We start from the raw sequence: 24,866 nt of genomic DNA, 5'->3' as shown, positions 1-24,866 counted from the left end.
AAAGGTAGCTTACAAGGTGGGCCTTCATAAATGTCCCCACATAAAATGTGCGACTCACTTGAAAATGATATGTGTATGTAAAGCAGGAAGGTGCCACATTCATCCCAACCTTCTCCCAGTGCTGACTTTTAAAAGTTGAGAGAGTGGGCCAGCACTGACTCAGTATTCATTATAAAAATAATCATTCATTGATTGAGCTGAAGGCTTTTGCGAAATATTCACATTCTATTTGTTTTAGATGGATTTATAACTTGCTCCTCAAGACCCAAAGAAAATAGAAGACTGGAAACACTTTCATTTGAGTACATTGTACCTTGAGGCAATCAAGCGTTCCATGGTTTATGCTATCATGTCAGTGGTCTCCGCCTCAGGTCTGAAGAGCAACCACTCAGTTTATTTTCAATATACGTATTATCATACATGTTTCTGGAATAATAAAACCAGCCAATAGTTTATTTGCAATATCTGATCTCACTGGCCATTTATCTGCACTTCATTGTACGTCGCTCTGGATAAGAGTGTCTACTAAATGCCTGTAATAATAATAATAAATAATAATTTTCAGTTTGACACAATAAAAACAATACAAAAGTTAAAAATGAATCTTTACTCAGGGGTTTGAAATCCTTTTAAAATGGCAGTATTACTTTGAATTTGAATGAGGCGACTTCTACATTTTGTCTGCAGGACTATAACATACGTCATTAGCCCTTAATAGACTCTATCACACCATTACATGTTCCATTTACTTTAACAGCATGATTTGCCACTTTTACAGAGAGACAGGGCAAAAAGCCTTTCTGAAACCAGCTTTCAAAACACACTCTAGACTCAAGACTAATTTCACACCAAGCCAATTAGTTAGATTCAAATCAACGGCTAATAAAGTACTAATGAACATAAGAGTCCATGAAGAAAAAAAAAGCCTAAAATGTATCTGATTGATTTACTATACTGTACAATGAGCTCTTTTAATTGAACAATTAATGAGGGAGAAAGTGGGGTAAAATATGTTTAGTAGCCATGGTAGGAAGATCCAAAATGGAGAGGAGTTTACTCTCATGAGTCATTGCATTGCATTGCAGACATTTAGCAGACGCTCTGATCCGGAGAGAACACAGCGTTCAGCATTTTAAAATAGTACCCAGTTACACAGCTGGATATATAGTGAAGCAACTCAGGCTAAGTGTACGACAGCGCTGTTCCACCAGGGAATCAGACCTTAACCTGTCGGTTAAGAGGCCAGCTCCCTAAACATCCTACAACACGCCCACCAGAAGCAGCGCGTTTTTGATTCATGGACTGAGAGTGACATGACAAAAAAGTGCAGGGTTTCTTTAACAAGCAAGCCCTTTCATTATTATTTAAAATATACACTCACTGAGCACTTTATTAGGTAGACCTGTATACCAGCTTGTTAATGCAAATATTTCATCAGCCAATCATGTGGGAGCAACTAAAGGCATAAAAGCATGCAGAAATGGTCCAGATGTTCAGCTGTTTTTCAGACCAAAAATGATTTTGATCACGGAATGATTGTTGGTGCCAGACAGGGTGGTTTGAATATCTTGTTAATATAGCCTTAATGAGAGAGGTCAGTAGAGAAGGGCTAGACTGGAAGGTGACTGTAATGCAAATAATCACACATAACAACAATGGTATGCAGAAGAGCATCTCTGAACACACAACGTGTCAAACCTTTAAAGTGGATAGGCTACAGCAGCAGGAGTAACCAAAAAGTAAAAAAAATAAATAAAAAAAAGTCTAATAAATACCTAATAAAGTGCTCACTGAGTGTATTTATCGATAGAAATAGCCTGAGAGAAAACAGATTTGCTCAGTGAAAAGTGAACGAAGACCAGATATAGCCTTAAATTACAGTTTCGATTAAGGCTTTCGTTTAAAACCCCCTCAGAAATAGTAAGCAGTGTAACAGAATAACAGCCCTGACTCTGCCCCTTGGTCCTCACTGTGAAGTGGATATTGAGCTATTCCCCTCTGTTGTTTGTCCGACCCGGTGTTTTTAACAGCACAGAGCGATAACGCGCAAAACTGAGTGATGACACACGGAGGATCGCGCAACCAGCAATCACCACCGCCACCGCGCGCGGTCCAGACGCCGCGGAGCGAAGCCCAGCATCACACCCGCTGCGTCACAGCTCCACCGCAGAGCCCATTACGGCCCTCTGTGATCTCCCATGTCAGGAAGGATCAAGAGGTTGCCATTAGCAACCTGTACCTGGGTGCAGTTTGAGCGGGCAGGATTCGTGCGCTTAACAGTTCTGTGGAGTGTGGACAATAAATACCTTTTTCTGCTTGCACAGCATTAACAATGTAACTAATAAAAAAACTATGGTTATACTTCCCCCCCCCGATGTCTAATCAAATCGGAAAAAAAAATTATAATTCTAAATTCTGATATACAGTGGCCTTCAGGATTACTGGCACTTCTGACAGGCAATGCAGAAAAAATACTTTAAAAAAATAAACAATATAATTGAGATAAACATGTTGGGCTCATTTAGTCTCGTTTGGTCATTTAAATTATTACTGGATGAAGGTGCTGTGGTCAGATGAGGTCAAATACACTTTCATTAAGACAGAGCTGGCCTCTCCTCCAAGCTGATGAAGAGAACACTTGCTATTGACAACATAAAATATTTTACTTTTGTTGCACTGATCTTAAATATTTGTTGGAATAAAAAAGAACATGTATATCCATAAAAAGTTCAGTGATCTGTCCATCTACATAAAAATTTTATAGCAAAGAGGAGTTTTATATCAATTTACAATTTGCAATAAGCGCAATGAATTAAAATAAATTGGCTCATATAATCTCTTTCTATCTGTAATAAACAAACTTAAAATGTAAGTGAGTCATATTGCTAGAAATTATTTCTCCTCTCAAAACCATGATGTCCTTTCAGCTGAAACAATGGCTTGAATTACCACAGTTGTACAAATACACCCCTGATTAACTAGAGCAACAGGATGTGGGTTCCACTTCTCCATTATTTCTGCTGGCAAGTAAACAACTTCATTTTTAAAAAGCATTATAAACGATACTGGAAACCAACAGTTCCAGTTGAACAGTATCTCACAATAGACAAACAAGCAATACTTCTGCGCATCCCCAGTTCCCAGCCCGATCTGGAACGACCAATCGTCCGCGACTGCGCTCATGCAAGCACGTTCATGCCGCAAACCTCACTGCAGGTGGAAGAGCACAGACACCCAAGGGTGTCCTTCAAAACAAGCAGTGCTGCCAGCTGCTTGCTTTGACAACTGTACACTGCAGACTACTGACCGGAGGCAGAGGAGGACCTTTCATACCCAGCTTTCGTATAAGTCCACCCCCGATCGACCAGCAAAGATAGAAAATCCCTACTTGTGATGAGATAGCGACAAACATGGATCCCTAACCAACTGAACCCTCCCGTACCCTGGGCAACGCAATCACCAACTGCGCGTCACCCCATATACAGCTACCTGCCTCAGTCAGCAATGCCACTGTAGGAACTCGGGGCTCATCCATGCACAGCGTGGTGCCTTAACCCAATGAGCCATCCTGCAGCCCAAAAATTAGCAATACTGTTATTAATGCCCAATGTGCATCTTATCATCAAGCACCATTTAACTGTCCTATAATTACATGCATTCATAAACTTCGACTTTGTAGCAATTGACAGAAATGAAACTTGTGTAAGAAACGGAGTCCCTTGTGAACATCTGTAAAAGCAAAGATGATTGATGTAGCGCTTTGATCTCTGTGATAACTATCTATTGATTAATTATAAGGCAGCCTCCTTTCATTTCTACAGCACACTGTGGGAACAGAAGAACATTTCAGCCACTTTGAGCCTATTCCTTTTCTAACATTCTTTTATTCTGAAGTGTCCAACTCATGAAGTCAAGCATCATTAAGTGTTGCTGTGTGTGTGTGTGTGTGTGTGTGACTGTGGATGGATGGAGATGAATCGTGGGATCAGACTTTTGATCAATTATAAATCTTAAGAGATTAAAAGAAGGCATCTCTTACTTCAGGTCCTGAAAAGGTTCTGCTCGGATGTGCGGTGTCTCGACAGAATGTCCAAAGACCACTCCCTCCGTTCCTGAAAGAAGTAGAAGTGAACATTAAAACACCCGTCTGAGATCCCCTCAACATCCTGGGAACACAAAGAAAATCCACAATGTCAAATTAGATGAAAAGCCATTAAGGGTAGACAAAACCTATGATTTGTCATTTCAAGAATTCCCTGTCAAACACAAAGCATTTTTGGATTACAGCTGTCCGAGTGAGATGACAGATCCATTAACTGAGCTTAAACATGTCCTACACGCTGCCGTAGGCATCAATGTCTGCAGTGGAGATGACATCCACCCTAAACCCCACACCATTGGTGTAGTCCTGCTTCCTTGTTAACCTGAATCCACAACATCATTCGTCTACCACCACTTCCAGCTTGGTGCACATCCACTTCCTCAGTAAACTAGCCCCCACTATCTCTGTTTCTGTCCAATTTAAACTGCCTTTACCATGTCCAGCTGCTATCATTCTCACAGCTTATCCCTTTGTTCTCCCTCTTTCTCAGTGTCCCTGAGCACCTCGTTCCCAAGTGGTAGAAATCCTTTCCTTCAGACCGGCTTCATGGCAAATAAGGTAGGGGTGTTGAATGGCAGCTAAGCACCCCTGTACCCTCCTGAGACCCCGTCCTTAGAACCCCCTGTACCCCCCTGAGACCCCGTCCTTCAGCCTCCCCCAGGCTTCTCAGAGACCTAATGAAAAGCCCCCGCCTGACCTGGGGGTCGAACACAGCCGCTTTCCACCTGACCTGCCTGCCCGTTCAATGAGAAAACACTGGAGCCCAGGAGCACATAGAGCACAGCCAATTTCTGCACATCCATCTCCTGCCAATCTACACGGACACTCCCACGGACACACACACACACACACACGCATACACACACACACACACACAGACACACACACACACACGCATACACACACACACACACACACAGACACACACACACACGCATACACACACACACACACACACGCAGACACACATGCACACATACACACACACACGGACACACGCACACACACACGCATACGCACACACACACAGACACACACACACACGCATACACACACACACACACAAATGCACACACAGACACACACACGCAGACACACATGCACACATACACACACACACGGACACACACATTGACACACTCACCTGTCACTCTTAGCTCAGACGTGACTCACCTGTCACTCTCAGCACAGTTACGTGACTCACCTGTCACTCTCAGCACAGTTATGTGACTCACATGTCACTCTCTGCTCGTGTGTGACTCACCTGTTACTCTCTGCTCATGTGTGACTCACCTGTGACTCTCAGCACAGTTATGTGACTCACCTGTGACTCTCAGCTCATGTGTGACTCACATGTCACTCTCAGCACCGTTATGTGACTCACCTGTGACTCTCAGCTCATGTGTGACTCACCTGTGACTCTCAGCTCAAGCATGACTCACCTGTGACTCTCAGCTCATGTGTGACTCACCTGTCACTCTCAGCACAGTTATGTGACTCACCTGTGACTCTCAGCTCATGAGTGACTCACCTGTGACTCTCAGCACAGTTATGTGACTCACCTGTCACTCTCAGCTCATGTGTGACTCACATGTCACTCTCAGCACCGTTATGTGACTCACCTGTGACTCTCAGCTCATGTGTGACTCACCTGTCACTCTCAGCACAGTTATGTGACTCTCCTGTGACTCTCAGCTCATGTGTGACTCACCTGTGACTCTCAGCTCAAGCGTGACTCACCTGTGACTCTCAGCTCAAGCATGACTCACCTGTCACTCTCAGCTCAAGTGTGACTCACCTGTCACTCTCAGCTTCTCCACGCCGATGCTGACCTCCTCCTCATCTGCTGAAAAGAGGACCTTCTCCCCATCACTGCTGCGCACCTCAAACCGCTGGCACTGTGCTTCCACCATCTCAGACCCTGTGTGTGTGTGAGGGGGAGAGAGGAGGAGAGAGAGAGAGAGAGGGGAGAGAGAGGAAGAGAGAGAGGGGGGAGAGAGAGAGAGAGGGGGAGAGAGGGGGAGAGAGAGACAGAGAGAGAGGGCGATAGGGAGAGAGAGGGGGACAGAGAGAGAGAGCGAGGGAGAGAGAGATTGGGAGAGAGAATACAACTCATTCCACAGATGCCATGGTGTACACTCCCGTCAATCAGTCAGGCAGGCAATCAATGAATCAAACTGAATAAATCTCTCTCAATACAAAGATGTGATTACAGATTGTGTTTCAAAGATGCAGATCAGGGCAGGGAAAGAATTCACAAAAATTAGAAAATCTTAGGAAGAATGATGATAAGATGATTCTTGAAAAATGAAACGTTTTATATACATTGAATATAATTCAGAATTTTATAAACTCATATACATTGGCTAGGCTGTTTACGAGCAGAAATGTCCCTGTGTAAAATATTTTCTCCTGACAACATGAAAAAAACCACTAAGCCCCCAACACCCACCCACCCATCACTTAATTATGAATGCAATAATTAATGAATATTATTTTAATTCATTATATACTTGCAGCAGCTGGACTCTCATGCGCACAGTCCATTAACTTTCCAATAAGAAGAAAACAAAAATACCGTCTACTGCAAAACATTAATCAGTCCTCCTGTTTGGAATGCGGACCCGTGCTAGTGGGAGTCAGTGCTGTGAGCTGAACTGTGAGGCCGATGCTGAAACAACGGTCCCGGTTAATGACATGCTAATTAATGAGCTCGTTAGATGGGATGGCGGGGGTCTGAGTGGGTCCGCGGCGCCCGGTCTGCGGGCTTGGGCGGGTGTGACGGGAATGAGCAGGAAGAGGAGGAGCGGCCGGCTGAAAGATAGGAGTCAGAGCGGCGTTCCCGACGCCCGACACCGGCGGGGCCGGAGAGAAGGAGCTTTGAAGAGCCGCCGATCGCCCTCGCTCCGTGCCCCCGCAACGCGGATGAGGAGCGGGGTCCCAGCGAGGAGCTCGCAGCGTTCCTGCAGTCGCTCTGAAGTTTGGGAATGCGGGGGACGCCTGCGTTTGATCCCCATTAACTTTAAACATCAAAACAACTGGCGCCCGAAATGCCCCCTATCACTGAGCGCGCCCCAAACGACCCCCTCAGAAAAGCATTTTGAAGAAATGCTCATCGAGGTGGGTTTACTGAGAGAGGACTGAAATAGAGATCACTCCCATCTCCACGGTAATGACAGCTGCAAGCAGATGACAAGCGGTTTGCATACAATCACCATTTCTCTGAAGTGATAAGAACTAAAACACATTTATGAAGTTATCGAGAGTTTATAACGATGCTTGATTGTGATTTTACTCGTAAATATCTCATAGATGTGCAATGTTTGTTTCAGACATGGCCATTAAGCAGTACACTTCAATCGATCTGAAAAATAGAAAAAAGTTTTTCAGAAAACAAAATATTGAATCAAACTGCTTGGCTAATCCATTATTTTTCTTTTCCCCCACATCTCAACGGCAGCTAATCTCAGAACAGTGAGAACAGACTTGGACAAAAAGCAGAAAAAAGATACTGATTGTGCAGAACTGGTTTAAACCGCTTTACTGCATTAACTAATTTTCAATATCAAAACCATGAATTTATTTCCACTTGTATTTCTAGTGTGAATGCATTGTGTTCCATGCCAAATAGCACAGAGTGCATCCTTCTAATGACAAGAAGTCCCTGCCACCCTCCACTGCCCAGGGAATTAACAGGTGAAAAATATGGTCGTAAAAGTTGTGGACATCTTATGTTTAGGCAATTTATTTAAAAAAAATGATAATGTCATTTAAATCTGACAAAGGACAACCTTGCTTTTAACAAAATGGAACTGTTCCATATTCTTTCCAAAACAGTGTTTAGAACAAATGATGAAAGTCATTTGCAGGATGAATGGCCACACCAAAGTATAAATTAGCTGCTTATGACCAATAATTGATATAGATTTTTTTCAGGAAATGGGGAAATGATTGATGGCATTTGAAGCTAATTTTGGAGCCTGAACTGTAGTCCAGAAATATTTTGGACCTAAAGCTAAAACATTGCAGGTAGGCAGACTTGCCTGGACACCATTTTGTAGTGGTGGGGGACATAGTCCATACCTGCAGTATAGTGAACTCTCAGAAAAACAGGTACAAAAACTGTCTAAAAAGGTACAAATGCTTCACACTGGGGTTTTACCTGATAAGTACGTACAACTGTACCCAAACCCAGCAATAAATAATTAAATAAATAATGATTGTGAAGGGTACTTATTAGTACCCAAATAGAACATTATACCTTCTGGGGACATTTGGAAATGTGATGCCTCCAAGACTTGTGGCTTTAAACTTACAACTATAGAAAAGAGATAAGCAATCTGCAAAACTATGCTACAGTAGTTTCCTTGGATAAATAATCTTGTTCGGCTAATGGATAAAATGTAATATTTGCAAAAGTATAGACAAACCCTATTTAAAATGCAACAGTAATAATGAATAGTGCGTAGCGAAGATGATTACAGTGAACATTTATTTTATACTAATTATATTAAGTCACTCCAGCCCATAACATTATATTTTGTTAATGTTCTCTAATCATGAATTAAAGGTATTTTCACCATAAATAAAAAAATTTTCTTATATCAGGAAATCTAATTTGACTGGACAATGACAGCTCTCTGTAGCATGGTTTTTCATATTTGATTAGCCAATCAAAAAGGCTTCACACGGTCTTATTTCAAATTGAATGAACAGAAAATGTCTTTCAAATACCAAAGAAAAAAATAATAGTACTGAAAAATTGTATCATTTAATTCTGAGAATTAGTCATTTGGAGCCTGTGAGTGTAGTTAAAACCATATTTACATTGATTGATATTTACACAGCCTTTTCAATTATCTTGCTTTCAAACTTGCTTGCTTAAACTTAGACTAACTAGGCTAATGAGTTCCACAGGAGTTGGGCAAGAGGAATGCTCTTGTGTCCTTTTCTTGTTTTGTCTTTCCCAATATACCATCATGACCATCCTCAACATACAGCATGTGTGCAGCTTGCTTGGTTATCAATCACTGGAGCAGTAATACCTTTAGCAGTGATTTACATATTACCTTAGTGTGAGACACTAATTAACACGGTTGTATGGTGTTTTTATTTTTTAAGCCCTCGTACTCCAGTTTCTAATGACATAGCATGTGTGACTAATTAGCCATTCAGCTAGTTCGCAGGTTTCAAATGAAAAGAAGCTCATTTAAGAGTTTATATTGTATACATTGTCATGGAGACAGTTATAATTGCACATGCTGCCTCTGAGTGACTCATTTCCAGAGCTGATGATGTCAGTTTTCACTGTATTTTTGTTATTTCAAAGAGATTTTACAGAAAAACCTTTTGCTGGATCTTCCTCTTCCTCCGAAGCAGACTAAATTGATAATACTTTAGCTAAAGCAAACATTATACTGTTATATGTAACTACAAACCAGCCATCTTATATTCTATTTTGTGTCTGCCACCGTGATTCTTCATCAGTGAAGAACATTCACAGCTGAAGTCTGTGATGAGTGATGCTGTCACAATGCAGAAATGATGCCTGTCATAAAAAGGCAAATAAAGCAAAAACCCAAAAGGTTGAGCAGCTAAATGGCAACACAAGTCATGATAATTGCACATAAAATAATACGTCCATTGATAGGCTGCTTGCAGTTCTAGATTTGTACATTAAAGGGAAGGGTGAAGTGGTGAAATTTGAGTCGTGTAGCAATTTAACAAGATGCAGCCTGATTTATGGGCAGTACAAAGATAAATTGTTTATCTAAACCTGATTAAAGCCATTAATAAAATGAAAAAGAAAAAAAGAAAAGCCATATTTACCACCTACATTAATCAGAGAGAAGGGGTTCTGCCAGAAGGGGATGCTCACAGAGCACTAAAAACATGTGTTATCCACATTCAAACGCCCAGGACATGACTAACTCCTGTATGCCCTTCCAAGAGACAGATCTCCTTCATACTTCTCACCGTGACCTCCCCAGCAGTGAGGAGGTGCGACGATCACGTCTTATCCCTTTCACCTCCCACCAAGGAGTCAAGGGCGCTCGTGCTTACTTAAGTGAAACCATAAATTGAACGCAAACTGGGGTGGCCTGCAAAGAGCATAATTACACTCAAAGTTATTGATTCGTAGACCCACAGGTGGAGAGGATTACAGCGTCTGTACTTTAATATCCAGTAGAGCTCCTCTAACTGGTGGTTCATGTGCATCAAAGCAGTACATTCAATGTAGATCATCTACATCAACTATATATAAAGAGGCCATGGAAAGGGGGGTGTTGGTTTAAGGGTAAAACTGAAAAAAAAGACTGTTGAATATTCAGTTTTTCAGAGAATTTATGTTGAATAAAAAAATCATTTGATCACAAAATATATATATAAATATAATGGAAATGGAAAGAGAGCAGCAGAACCTGTGGATTTAGAATTGAGTGACATAATTAGCCGAAGTAAGCCCTCTCCAAGCAAATGAAAATGATGCGGAGCTCCATCACTGATATGATGTCACAATGAACCCAATCTGTCACTCTGGATATTGAACATTCCAATCATGGTCACATGACTCGGTTATGAGTGTTCTGCATGTGCTGCCTGCTGGTTTAACTTTCCAAAATGGCCTGCCCTACACCCTTCCAGCTACTGGTCCTGTCTTAAGGGGTCAGTGCTGGTCAGCCAAAACCAGGGGTTTCAAATCTTTAAAATGACCACTGGAATCCCACTTTAGAGCTTAACAGTCAACACCTTTACCCAACAACCAAAACAGGCCACAATGACTTTTTATACTGCTGCATGGAAGCATGTTTTCCAGTTTTGTGCCATGACCGTATATACAGTATGAAGCTTAGCACATTATGAATTTATTTATCGCAGTGTAAACCAGAGATAGTTTACATAATCTGAAAGTAAAAACAAATCATATGTAATTAAAAGCAATGCCATCCATTTTGTTTGATGATTCCTTCATAGGGGGTCTCTGGACCCCAGTGTGGGAACCCTTAACCTAAGCTACAACCTGACAGACAAGCTGTGCAGATACCCAGTCTAGAGGTCAGGGCCAATGCCAGGTACAGCTTGTGTTTTCATATGAAGCTGATTGATAATTTGCATTTCTGATGACCAGAACCTGCATAACTAAAACACCACTGGCAGATCAGTAATTGTCAGAAACAGTATGAGTGTTGAAAGCAGGTGACAGGCAAATGTTGCTTTTCCTTTTCTGGAGTAGGTTGTTCTATGCATACGCACGTCTCTTCAGAGTGTTCCTGACTTCCAAACCTGAACGTGTGAAAGTCACTTTTAAACTTGGCAAATTTCACAAAGAACATCGCACAACTTTTTCTGCCGCAGATTTGTGATGTCCTTGTTCTCTCCCGAATGAATTTCACCCCCTGCCATGCTGAAACACACACACACACACACACACACACAAACCTACACACATATACGCACACACCCAAGCACACACACACAGACATGTGCACACACACACGCACAAACATACATATGCATACATACATACATACATATGCACACGCACACATACACATACACACATAAACACACACAAGCACACACACACACAGACATGTGCATACAGACACATACATATGCATACATACACACGCACGCACACACACATATGCACACACACACACGCACATGCACATACATATGCACACATACACTCCACACAAAAATGAAAGCACTTAATGAATATGCTCTGTTCCTTATTTGCAATTAATAATTTATGATAGATTATTTTGATAATAATAATAATTGAAAAACAAAAACAAATAATGTTCTTGAACAGCAAAGTGTCCAGGAGGGCTTCACTCTGTGACTACTGTACCGCCCTACCCAGTTCCCACCATCACTGTAGTCAGTGCAGTCAGGAACAGGTTCACCACTCATTTTTATGTCCCTAATTCAAATCTCCGGTGACAGGTTCTTCCTCAAATTAACGAGATGTCAGGTAGCAAGAGGAGCCAACGATAAAATTGTCTTGAGCGCTCAAGGTCTGGCTGTAGCCGTCTCTCCCCGCAGGTAATTTCACAGTGCTTAGTATCTCGCCGAGAGCCATGATCCAGAGTGATCATCCAAGGTTGTTGTGGGAAAACGTGATGTTTAGCAGAGTAGGGGGAGGCGCGGCTCTCTGTGCGTGAACTTTCCAACACGTCAGCCTAATAAATCCATTTCTGACCTGACAAATTATGCATTTATGAACTGTCTGACGTGACGGGAGGAGGTGGGCTACTCCATCGACCCGGGCGTGGCACACTGCAAACACAGGACAACGCGCAGGGTACGCCCTCCAGACTGGCCCACCCGCTCCTTTAAATGTTTATTCTTTCAATAGACTTTCAGCCATTCGATAGGCTACAACTACAGCTCAAAGGCATTTTAATGCAATCCGCCAGGTGCATTCCGGAGAGGGAAATTATAACACATCCAATGTGAAATGCATTGCACAATGACTTAAAAAGAACAAATCCGCGGCTTTTAGAGCAGTAAATACAATGAGATATGAATGTAATATCCTTGTACAATGCTTTATGTGTGCACAATTCCAGCATGAGAGGGCAGAAAAACCGTGACAGAGAAGGACCCACGGAGGGTGTAAATGAATTAATCCGGAGGAATAAAAGTTGTTTTTATCCCCTGGTTAATGCTCGACACTGTTTCATCGGGGTGAGGTCATTCCGCCTTCGTCCTGCAGGGGCTGCTGTTGAGCACATTTTCTCACTCCTTTCAAAACCTCTAACCATCTCAGGAGCTTCAGAAATGGAAAAGATTACTGAATCCGACCTCCCAGGCCTGCAGGAGATATCAGATACCCAGAAATCATTGCATGGAGGGGTGGGTGGGTTTGAGGGCAAAGGAGTGCAATTTAGTACACCCCTGAAGGCATGGCACGATTCTAAATGCAGCTTTATGTCAATCTAGCCGGATGAGAAAGGTGAGTGAATACCTCAGAAGGCTGGAGAGCAGAGCTTCCTCTCAAAACAAAATACTGCAGGCATCTTTCTGCTGATGCTGGTCCAGCCCATTAGCGGGCTGAGAAAAGCACTTTACATCAGACCAAACCTACTTAACCCAAACCTTCCCTTCCCAGCTGAAAATGAGGCTGCACCAGTCAACTACAAATCCCAGGTGAATCCAGGAGCTGTCATGAACTTCCTGTGTGAGATGCCTGATACAAACCAAATGCACGTGGAAGAAATGCAGGTTTTATTACTTTCATTACATGAATGTGTATGAGCCACTTCCTGTGAGGAAGAGTAGAGTAAGAGACATCAGACATCTCGCTCTTGCGAATATTATTTGCAGAAAAGCGACTGGTGGAGGGTGGCGGAGGGAGGCTCTTGTTCCTGTGAACTACGCGACCTGGGAGGATTCCCCCCGCATTATTTGCGGCTGTTGGATTCGCAGCAGGATAATGCACATTTCTGAGCTTCACATCTGCCCGTCACAGTGCTTAATGCGGGAGATTCCTGCCCACTCTCAGGCATCAGGCAGCAGGTGACAGATTCTGGGAGACCCTCCAGGAGCCTCCAGGAGATGAGGGATGCCTGAGATATGGAGAAAAACGGTGTTTCCGCCCCGTACTGTATATTGTAAGATATGTTTTGTTTAGATTATGGCCTTAGAGAGAGGAACAGTGTAATTGGATGGGGTAAGGCTCATACTATATAATATTGCTGTGCTGACATCTAAGAATGCTGATGTCCTCTGACATCAAAGTCACACACCCTAACCTAGGCCTGCAATGTACAGTATAGGACTGGCCTCCAGCAGAGTTTGTCACTGAAGAGACACCAGCATTAGGGCAGGGCCCCCCCAGGTTTAACAATGACTTGTCTACAAATATCACCTCTGTTGTTGGAAGCAGAAATTTAAAAAAATAAAAAAGCAATTTTTGAGGTATTCAATAGCTAAGTGGGATTACCTCCTAACATATTTATGTTTGGTCTCATTAAAAACAGGCTAAAATCATTAATCTTTTCATAGTAATATAATGGTTCTTAACCCTGCTTTTAACAATATATAGTCACTTTAATAATAAGTAGATGGGCTAGTTCTTGCCATAAAAGGGTATGACCCCCCCCCCCCCCCCTTCCACACCTTAACTCGGCATCACCCAATCAGGGCAAGCATCCTGCATGGTTGTAAGTAAGCAGTGAGCCTACATTCAATCAAGAATGTATGACTTATTTTCATTATTCTAATTGCTTCTTAATTAATTAATTTTATCTTAAGATCTGAGCTTGTTTTGACCTGTTGGTTGATTCCTCCCATTTGCTGTAGACTGACCTATCACAGAATTTGGCGATTTAATTGTGAATTGACATGAATAATGAAATGAAATCACATAAAATATATTTCATATGTAAGCTAAGCGAGGGGTTCTTGCACACTATACCGCTTGTGTTCGGTATTCAGAGTGCTTAACATCTTGACAAGGGCACTGATTGTTGGAACCGCTGGATTCAGAGAATAAGCATATTTTACTTAAGCCGCACTTCCCCGAAAATACCCACCCCTGTAATGCACTGTAGGTGGTCTGTCACTCAGTGTGGGGGACCAGGGTGCAGGGAGATGTCACATTTGCATCGGGATGTAACCTCACTTACAGGAAAAATATTTGCTTCCTGTTCCTCCCATGCCATGATAATCACCGCCCCGCTTTAACTGTCAATCTCATTGTTCTTACAAGACAGATTCAAGGTTAAACAAACCTACGCAGACAGAGGCCTCCTTCAAAACACTGAAGTGCACGCTAAGACTGATGTCTGTCTGTCTGTAATCTCTCTGCTTCTACATGTATGTATACCCTCAGCATGGAGCGTGGCGAAGACCTAAATCTGAAATGACATGCTTTGTCAGGCTGCAAACGGCCCATTAATTAAGTGACGGCTATAAAAACAAGAAATGTGTATTTTGGGATAAGGCTGTTTGCATAAATCATACAGATCATTTGCAGACATACATTTGAAACAATGGAACACTTTAAGATAGAAGAGGGTATTTTATTTATATATTTCTGGTTGCCTTAGTGATGAGAATGGGGACAGTGTTTAATTCACCACAGGTTCTGTCAACTAGAAATTTTAATATGCATGTTCTGGGGCGTGACTGAGTACAATACTCTGGCAATGGATGTTCCATACTGTGACAGTGCAACAGCAATTCCTGTCGGCAACTGGAAGCTTCAACAGTTAACCCGTTAAGGTGTGAGATCAAAATGTGTGATTAGCATGTTCTTAACTGAACATTCCAATGCTGCTTTAAAAATCACTATCGGTAACTGTAAGAAATGAAGTTCTAAAACACTGACTTAGAATTTTTTAAAAGACCTACTCATCAAAGGGTTAAGATGCATAGATGACATCATAAAGGCTGGGCACCTGGTGAGCCAGTGGAACCTGTGATGATGCATAGGGAACTCACCCACTGTCAGCTGTCCCGTCAGATGACCAAGGCCGTTCCTGGCATTAACCGTCACGTTCCTGTCCGACTGCAGGACCAGGGGGCTGTCCTGGAACAGAAGGTGAGGATGGGGAGAAAAGAGAGGAATTCAGGCATGCGATAGAGAAAGGGATAGAGAGGGCAGGATAACAGGAAAAGACATACAGGGGGAGAAAAGAGAAGTGTGAGAGAGGTGGGGAGGCAGGGCAAGACAAAGAGAGGAAGAAAGGAAGGGAAAGGGAGGAACCGAGATGGATGAGGAGAGAAACATACATGGAGCAAAGAGAAAGGTAGGGAGAGAGAAATGGAGAGAGAAAGAGAAGTGAAGGAGGGAGAGACATACAGAGGCAAAGAGAAAGAGGAAAGGAGGAAATTAGAGTGCATGAGCGAGAGATGGAGAGAACTCAGGAAAATAACAAATAAAAGGGAAGTGGTAAAAAGCAAAAGGCAGAGAAGGAGAAGAGAGAGTGGAGAAATGAAAAGGAGATGGAGGGAAGGGAAGAGAGGAGGGGTGAGTACACTCATTAAATCTGAAACACGTGACAGCTCCGATGCAGTGGGGGCTGTGAGCAGGCCCCTCACCCCCGGCCGCAGAATCCCCACCCAGCACCAGAGGGGCAGAAACCAGCACTCTGACATCACAATGACAAATTACCCAGACTCCCTGGGTCCCCACACTGCAAAAAAACTCTGTTTCCACGAGTGTTTTACTCTTCTAATGAGACTTAAAATCCTATTTTTTCACTCAAGTAGAAAATAATAGCTTGTTTTAATCTTGTAAAGAGAAACTGTGTCACCTCACTCGCAATCTTTTTGTCTTATTTTGCAAAAACAGAAATAAGATTTAAGTCTAAATATAAGACTACTTAGATTTACTTATTTTTTGTTTTTTGCAGTGCACACTTGGGATGACAACAGCATTCCATGATGGATAGAGTTATGCAGCAGAGGAGAGGAAACACCAATTCCCATGTCTCTCTCTATCTCCCCTTCTCACGTTCAAACCAGCTCATTCGCCATGACAAATACAATGCCTTGTATTGCCAAAGTGCATACATAATGACATCAGCACAATCAATAATGTGATGAGAATAATTGATAATAATTACAACAGCAGGGGTCGGTACTTAGTAATTATCAAAAACGAATAAGGCATAAATAATGACAAATGGAAGAACCATACTGACAGTAACAATTTAATTTTAAATGGACTTATCTCAAGGTTGTGCCGTACGATGCTATAGCTGCCAGCTCAATGTTCCTCAGCCTATGGCAGTGTGGATAACCCTCAATTCAACTCTAAATGCTTTATTGACAGCACATGTTTAAATATACTGCCAACCTTTGCAGAAATAAACATGGCCTACGTTTTACTACAGCGCTACTAATATCCTATTTTAAATCAATGTGCATAAAAACACAGTAAAGAGCAAAAGAGTAAAAATTGACCAGGAATAAATAAGCAATATAAAATGACATTGCTTCTGGCTGTTTTCACTGATGTCAGATGATTTTTCTACACTGTCGCCTCTCTCTCTCTCTCTCTCTCTCTCTCTCTCTCTGTCACTCCCTCTCCCTCTATTTCTTTCTTTCTACCCCTCTCTCTCACTCTCTCTCTCTCTCTCTCTCTGTTACTCTCTCTCCCTCTATTTCTTTCTTTCTACCCCTCTCTCTCAATCTCTCTCACACACTCTCTCTCTCAATCTCTCCCTCTCTATCACTATTGAGAAGAAAATGAAAAACAGCGATTGCAGGTTAATCAGCGGGGTTATGAAATTGTCATAATAGCGGGGGAAACGTCGGTAAGGCGGGAGCTGTGATGCGTGGGTCTGGAGGTCAGGGGGCTCTGGGATGATGGAGGTTAAGTGTCCGGCTGAGATGGCGCACTTTGCCGGGCGGCAATGGGAGTGGCCCTGGGAGCACGTGAAACAGTCCCGCTTTACGGTGAAAGCACTTGGCGGGATGGCGGCTTGCGTTTCGACAGCGCCCTTCTGAGGGCCACTGCGCCCATTAGCCTCGGCCTGCAGAGCACAGATTCTTCCCCAACACTCATTGATGCTTTGTTTGCTTTTGTTCTGTTTTTTTTTCAGGGAAATGTGCAATTAATTTCAAAGAGCAATTAGATGAATTACAAACAGGCCCTGATGGCCTTTTAATAGGCCTCTTCTTCAACCATTTTCACATTAACACAACAATGAGTCCTAGCGCACCAAAACAACGCAAAACAAAACAAAACGAAACATTCAGAAAACTCCGAACGTGAGAGGAAAAGATATACTGTCGAATGTCCTTAAATCATCCTTGCATTGGTGTCAATGCTACAGCACGCTACAGAAACGTGTTTTATTGCATTGCATTCATTTAGCAGACCCTCTTACCCAGAGTGACTTACAGTGCCAGTGAACATAAGTGCATGCCAGTCTTATGTTTCATGTCAGCACAAAAAAGTCATTCATCTCAGTCAATGTGTAACTTTAGTCCCATGGAGAAGCATGCTAATCCTGAGACAGTGGCTAGCATTCAGTCACCGTCCACTGCAAACTATGACAAACAACTAAACGTGATTTTTTTTTTCTTTCTTTGGAGGGGGTTCAGCCAAAACTAACATCAAACTCACTAAACTGAGTTTGTGAGGAAAATGTGTAATACCTTTAAGTCCCTTATAAAAGGGATGACAACACATTGAGGGAACGAGGGAGTGGAGCTCTATGTTCTGCGCAGTGTACCCAGTGCAAGGCAAAAGGTCACAGAGGGCATCGATGAGAGAGAGCTCGAGTCCTGGGACCAGAAGTGAGGTCGTTCCACATTGCAAACCGCCCGACCGTGTGTTCACAATGAGCACCAAGTCACTTCCTGCAAAGTTATTCTTTCTCTCTCTCTCACTCTCTCTCTACATCTCTCTCTCCCTCTATCTCTCTCACTCTCTCTCTACATCTCTCTCTCCCTCTCTCTCTCCCTCTCTCTCTCTACATCTCTCTCTCCCGCTCTCTACATCTCTCTCTCTCTCTCTCTCTCTCTCTCTCTCACACACACACATCTAAAGCGCGGTGTTTCAGAGCTCTCAGTGTGCGCGGCGTGGTCTTGGGCTGGCGTGGCGTTCCGCTTCGCTCTTCTCACAGCTTTGTTGTGATCTCAGCTCTCATTAGAGACACAAAGTCCTTGTTGTTCGCCAAGGTCAAGTGCAGACCAGCAAACAAACCACTTAAGCAGTGAGTTCAGTTTCTCTTCCAGACAAGCTTTTAAACTTCAGTCCATCAGTACTATCTGAGAGATTATGTGGTCCATAGCTCACATTAAATTTGTTATTACATCAATTATAAAACATAGCACGGACAGTAAAGTCTGTACACAGTATAACGCTTTACCAACAATGATGGGTTAAAGTGACATTATTTTTTTCTATGTAGCATACTGTTTATATCAGGGGTGGCCAACCCTGGTCCTGGAGAGCCACAGGGTGTGATCAAATAAAGCAGTTGATTACGCAGTTAACTCACCTGGTTCTAGGGTCGGAATTCTGGCTTTTATCACACCCTGTGGCTCTCCAGGACCAGGGTTGGCCACCCCTGGTTTATAATAATCCTGTGGCACCCTGATGCTCAGCAACCCACCATGCTACCTTGTAGAGTGGTGATCACAATCAACCTGAAATGAAGCTATGTATGGCCTCAGGGAATGTTCCAGAACATCCCTTAAAAAATTACACACAACTGCTTGTGAAATATAATAGAAAGATGTCTTGGCCAATGAAACTCACATCAAGCAAGTCCTCATCAAAAGTCCCTAGCCTACAACAGGGCTGTATTCTACAACCAAAAGAGTTTTACCATTGGTGCAATTCAGTGGAGGACTGAACCCATGGCATTCTGGCACTCGGGTGCAGATGTGACTGTGATTCAGACTTCAGCCACCCCTCTGGGACACACAAACGGTGGAGACCTGGCAGGTGGCAGCCCGGCCAAGGTGGGTCTGTGCCAAACTGCCCACGCCTAATGAAGCACAAGTCACCCCCGCCTTCCAGACTCTCTTTTTTAATCAATGCTTTATTTGGGCTCGATGGGAAAAATGAAACGGGCGACTGACCTGTTTTTTCCCCCTGATTTCCCTCGCCTAATATCCCTGTGTTCAGAAAATTAAAATAATAATCAGAGAAAGTGATGTTGATCAAGCCCAGCCCAGCCACATTTACACTTCAGCACCTGCTATTCATTATGCCCCGTTTCACTCCTTCCTCTCCTCCATTCTCTCTTTCTGCTGTGTTTATTACACCAAGCACAAAACTTTAATAAGCCACACCTGCTTGCCCCTAATTTTAGAACAGAAGATATCTCCAGTGGCATTTCCGATGTGCATGAATGTGGAATTTTCCGGAGCCCGGGATCCATCCCAATGATTCCCTTTATTTTCCCACTTATGATGCGGCTCGGGATTATTTAGTTTAGCTGGGGAAGGTTGACTGGAAGGTGCTTTTCACTCTGAGCTCCCTCTTGCATCCCTTTCAATGCTAGCGCATGCAGTTAATGCGTCCATAAAGCAGCGGTCTGAAGCCCTCTGTGGTCTGAATGCTAATGAGCTCAGCCAAATACACAAATGGGATTTATTTATGATATTGCAGAAGGCATTTACGGTATTACAGACAGCAGTATTAAAATGCTGATGCGTTAATGTTTTTTTTGTTTTTTTTACTCTTCGACACGACAGCTTCCACATGAATGCATGCTGCAAAGTGGATCAGCATTTTAGTTGACATCAATAATTATTCAATCAATCATGTTGGATCTGGCCTCCGTTTTAAAGCAATGCATTTATCAACAAATTGCTGAAAGTTTGAAACTACTGTATGTATAAAAAGAGCTGTAATTCCTGCTCCGATCATCCGATATGGATGTAAAGGCACTCAAATTAAAGCTGAAAGTAGGCACTTTCACCTCATGGTCATTGTTTCATTTCAAATCCAATGGGCTACAAAGAGTACAGGGCCAAAACAAGAATTGCAATGCTAGGTCTTAGGGAGCAACTGAGCAGTCTTCGGATATTTTTAATAATTTAAATGAGGAACACCATCAGAATGATAGGCGATGAATAAATTGGGGACTGTGGATTGCCACCTATCTTTATGTCAACATCACTACCTCACTGAATATCAGTGTAGAAGAAAACGAGAGTGCCAAGTTAAGAGCAGCAGCGTTTCCTGGGTGTTTTTTTATTTAACAGGGACTTTGTGGAAATATGCATTTGCTGGACCTTGTTGAGCGCACAGCAGCTGACACTATCAGCGGCATTTATCAGAGCGTACTCTTGAGCGTTCCCCCACCCATGACTCCACACTTATCTCCCCTACTCCCCACCACAGGCTCTATCTCTGCAGCTTCTGGAAGGGGAAGCTATCGTCTGTGAGATTGGTTTCTGCTCAAATCCTGCAATCTGATTGGTTCTGGCAAGTTTGAGCCGGTGTTATGTTAAAGGTTGTCAAGCTGGCTGGAGTATAGTTTGTCAGAACCTTGTTTGTTTATTAGTTACTGTAGTCTACCAAGAAATACAACTAGGGAAACGTGTAAATATCAATAACATGTTTAAAACAATATATAATTTCCTTTGTGGAGAATCAGATTCCCCGCCTACTGTTGGAGAGGGCACATGTTAAATAATCAGTCCAGGTGCTTAAAGTGTGTTCGTTTCCACAGTACGGGGCGAGACTCCTAAGCACTGCTTTTGTGTGGAGCTCTTTAGTTTGTTTACTCTTCAGTTCAGTTTGGGAGGAAGACACAGCTAAAAAGGCCGGAGTGGCCAGCTCCGGGCAGCAAGCTGACAAGACGTTGCTTGGCTTTGCTTTCTTTTGCCTTTTTTTATTTTAATTTATTGTGTTTTTTTTAATATATTTATTTTGCGTTGGTGTTGGCTCCCTTTCTCTCAATGTGGCAAACAAGCTGGAAAATTCCGGAAGTGCCGCATCTCCCTTCCAGGGGAGTCACACAGCATGTGACATTTTTTTTATATTTCTAGCGTGAAAAGGGAAAACATTTTGTACATACTAGTGTTGTACAGCATAGCTTAATTAAGCTCCTAGGCATCTGTGAATGCACAGTATAAACATAAAATGATCAAACACTGCTACTGTGTACAACATGCAAAGTAATACGATTTTGAGTAGTAGTGGAGTGGCTCATAAGAATGAAACTCCTGTAGTCTGGAATATGTGCCAAAGCCTCAATCTGTTGCATGATCTGTTCTCCCCGATTCTCACAGGTGATTCATTATTTGCCACTTGACATCTTCAGCGAAGAAAGTATCGGCTGCACATTTGCCAGCAAGAGATAAACAGTGGCTGGATCATTTGAAAAGATATGATTAGATAAAAAGACAACCCTGTTCTTGTCCCAAAACGTCACCAAGTGGAAAATAACCCACTAAATATATCTAGGAATAAAGTCTGTGAAACGGTAAAAAAGGCTTTGACTTGTATGTATGGCACTTCAATGATGGGTATGCAACTGACAAGCCACTGAAACTCCATAGAGTGGTATTCACTCAGACAGACATTACTGTGTTTTCTCTAACTTTGAATGGCACATCTGCACATGTTCCATTATCACTTTTTTAACTCAGTGTTTTGCTTTGTGTCTGACGTCCGGTGAAAAGGGACAGCACAGTCTTCATCAGGATACGGTGGGGTGGCCAGCACTGCCTCCTCCCTTTTCTCTCCAGGTACATAAAGCCCTTTCCATCATTCCACATGATAATGGAGTCACCTCTCTAGCAGTAGATGCAAGATTAGTGGATGCAGGTCCAACCAAATTACAACACTGCCCTCTAACTCCCCTCTACATGACACATCAAAGCCATGCAGGGCTGCGATTGGACAATTCCTGGACAGGAGTACTTGTGGGATACCCAGGTACAGTAGCTGATGTGGTGGGCAGTAGAGGAGAGACTTCCCTCTGAAGGCAAACCGAAAGACCCCAGTGCAGCAATGGGGGTGCTGTAGGAGACTGTGTCCTTCAGATGGTCCTTCATCACGGTCATTACGGATCCCATACCACTGGCTGTGAAGAGTAGGGGGCTCCCCAGTGTCCCACCCAACTCCTGGCAGCCATTCATCAACCAGGAGGGGGCAAAATAATGGTATGCCCCCCTCTCCTTACAGTAAAACAGGTAAAAATCCTGCATTAATGGCATCATATATTCTTCTTCATCTTTTCTTGTCCTTTTCATCAGTATTCATATGCTGAAGTGAAGTGCTGAATAGTAAGACACAGGGGAAATGATAAGCAGAAACAGTAAAGATGATTTTTGGAGCTTCTTTCATAGCCCAGCGACAGTGTGGATAACACTGGTCACAGCAACATTTGGTTCATACTATGGGTGACTGGAGGGCCTTTATGCTTTTCACGACAATAGATCGTTCTGCGATCTCAGACGAGCGATGAACTGGGCTTAAGGCTAAATCTACTCACTAGATCAATGAAGAGGTCCTCACTCCTGTAAGCCTCAGAAGGCATATTGATGTTCATACATTTTTATCAGGTTTTCCATAGATACGCAACAATGAAATAAGTCATATATTTGGACATTGCTTTGTTGTTCATATCCAAAAACCAATATATTGCACTATATGCTTACAATAAAAAAACGAATAGTTGTTTTTTATTGTGTCATTATTTTCACAACTTTGAAGTTTGGCAGACACTCTAATTACGGGTTTTGCAACAACTAGAAAATAGTGTATTCTGCCTATGCTGCACTAGACTGAATCTGAACCAGAGCCTGCCCTGCCTGGATATCAGTATGTATCGTCAGGAGATGCACAGCAACTGTTGCTATGCAATACCGGTCTACCTGTTAATATGAATAAGACACGTGGAACAACCAACCAATGCGAGGCACTCTGGCCCTCTGCTTGTCTCCTTGGTGATACTGACCCACACCCCCCCACCCTGCAACACACACACTTGATCAATAATATATGTTGCTTGCTAGCAGCTCTCTCAGTAGATCTAGACAGCAGCAAGTTATGTAAGATACTTCGGCAAACTGAGGGAATGAGCAGTAGAGTCATGCACTCAGTATCTGAGGAGTACAAATTCCCCATCAGCTTTATTCTCATCCCAGCAAGCCTTACTTGTTTTTGGGGACTGCAGTGCCCCTCAATCGACCTTGCTCTCTGTGATCTCTTTCTTTTTAATTCCCAAAAGAGTCAGGTCAAGGCACTGTCAAAGAGCTTAGGTTTGAGGGCCTCTGCCTCTTCCCAAGCTCTGGCAGTGGCGAAGTGGCTCTTTCTGTAGTCTGGCAGTGGAAAAGTGGCTCTTTCTGTAGTCTGACGGGAGTGAACTGGCTCATTCTGTAGTCTGGTGGTGGTGAACTGGCTCTTTCTGTAGTCTGCTGGTGGTGAACTGGCTCTTTCTGTAGTCTGCTGGTGGTGAACTGGCTCTTTCTGTAGTCTGGTGGTGGTGAACTGGCTCTTTCTGTAGCCCACATTAACAGGAAGTTAATGGGGGTGGTGGGGGGGATTGAGTGGTCCTGCCATGTTTGCACTACTGAGCACTGGACACGGCAGAGTCAGGAGACTTCATCTGATTTATTATCCGAGGAAAGACATCAATGGGCCCCAATGTCAATTGCATCTCTCCACCACAATCACTCTCCCAACCTCAGCAGACCTGTGCATTGCTTATTGAATCCTTTTGTTGTCTTATCGGCACATCAATTAATTAGCTATTATAATTAAATAGCTGCAAAGTCAATTGGGGAATTGCCACAAGGGTACCAACGCTTCGCATCTACCTGGGCATACACTGTTCATTGGTACCATTAAGCAAAGAGACATTTTATTTAAACAAAGCACAGCGGAGTTAATCATTCAGGATATTTCGTTTTTGTGCTTGGCTTTAGCTTAGCTTAGCTTAATATGACCAAACGTGACCGTGCTAGAAACCTGGAAAACCCACCAGCCCTGAATCCAAAATCACCATAACTGAGAAGCACAACAAACCTCTTCTATTTCAGAGTTTTGCCATCATCAGTCATTGGTTGTTATCAGTTGTCTGTGAGATGGATAGCTAATGAAACTAATGTTCAATAACCACAAACTACACTGGCAGCATTTGACTCTGGATACAAGTGTCTGTTAATGAGGCTGAGATGTGAATTATCACAGATCTGTTGGTTGGGTGGTACATGTCCGGTTCACTGGCCCTAAGTCTGAGGCTTCAGCCTGACACCAGGTTCAATCCCTATCTGGTATTCAAAAGAAATGGCCAATACCAAATGAATATGTATTTTAGAAGCAAAC

The 24,866-nt window shown here is 42.9% G+C and overlaps 1 protein-coding gene across 2 annotated transcripts in view; it reads right to left on the bottom strand.

Annotated features, from left to right (window-relative positions):
• LOC133131104 (zeta-sarcoglycan) overlaps positions 1-24,866 on the bottom strand; it is a 168,115-nt gene that overhangs the window by 15,356 nt on the left and 127,893 nt on the right. For both annotated transcript variants that reach the window (XM_061246248.1, XM_061246249.1), the window contains exons 4-6: positions 15,560-15,647; positions 5,901-6,023; positions 4,040-4,112 (exon numbers count right to left, since the gene is read on the bottom strand). In XM_061246248.1, the coding sequence (XP_061102232.1) occupies positions 4,040-4,112; positions 5,901-6,023; positions 15,560-15,647 (284 nt within the window). The remainder of the gene's footprint in view (positions 1-4,039; positions 4,113-5,900; positions 6,024-15,559; positions 15,648-24,866) is intronic.

The sequence above is a fragment of the Conger conger genome, chromosome 6, assembly GCF_963514075.1.
Source record: "Conger conger chromosome 6, fConCon1.1, whole genome shotgun sequence".
In the NCBI taxonomy this organism is placed as follows: domain Eukaryota; kingdom Metazoa; phylum Chordata; class Actinopteri; order Anguilliformes; family Congridae; genus Conger; species Conger conger.
The sequence above is the reverse complement of the archived record's forward strand: the minus strand, read 5'-3'. Positions and strand labels throughout refer to the sequence as shown.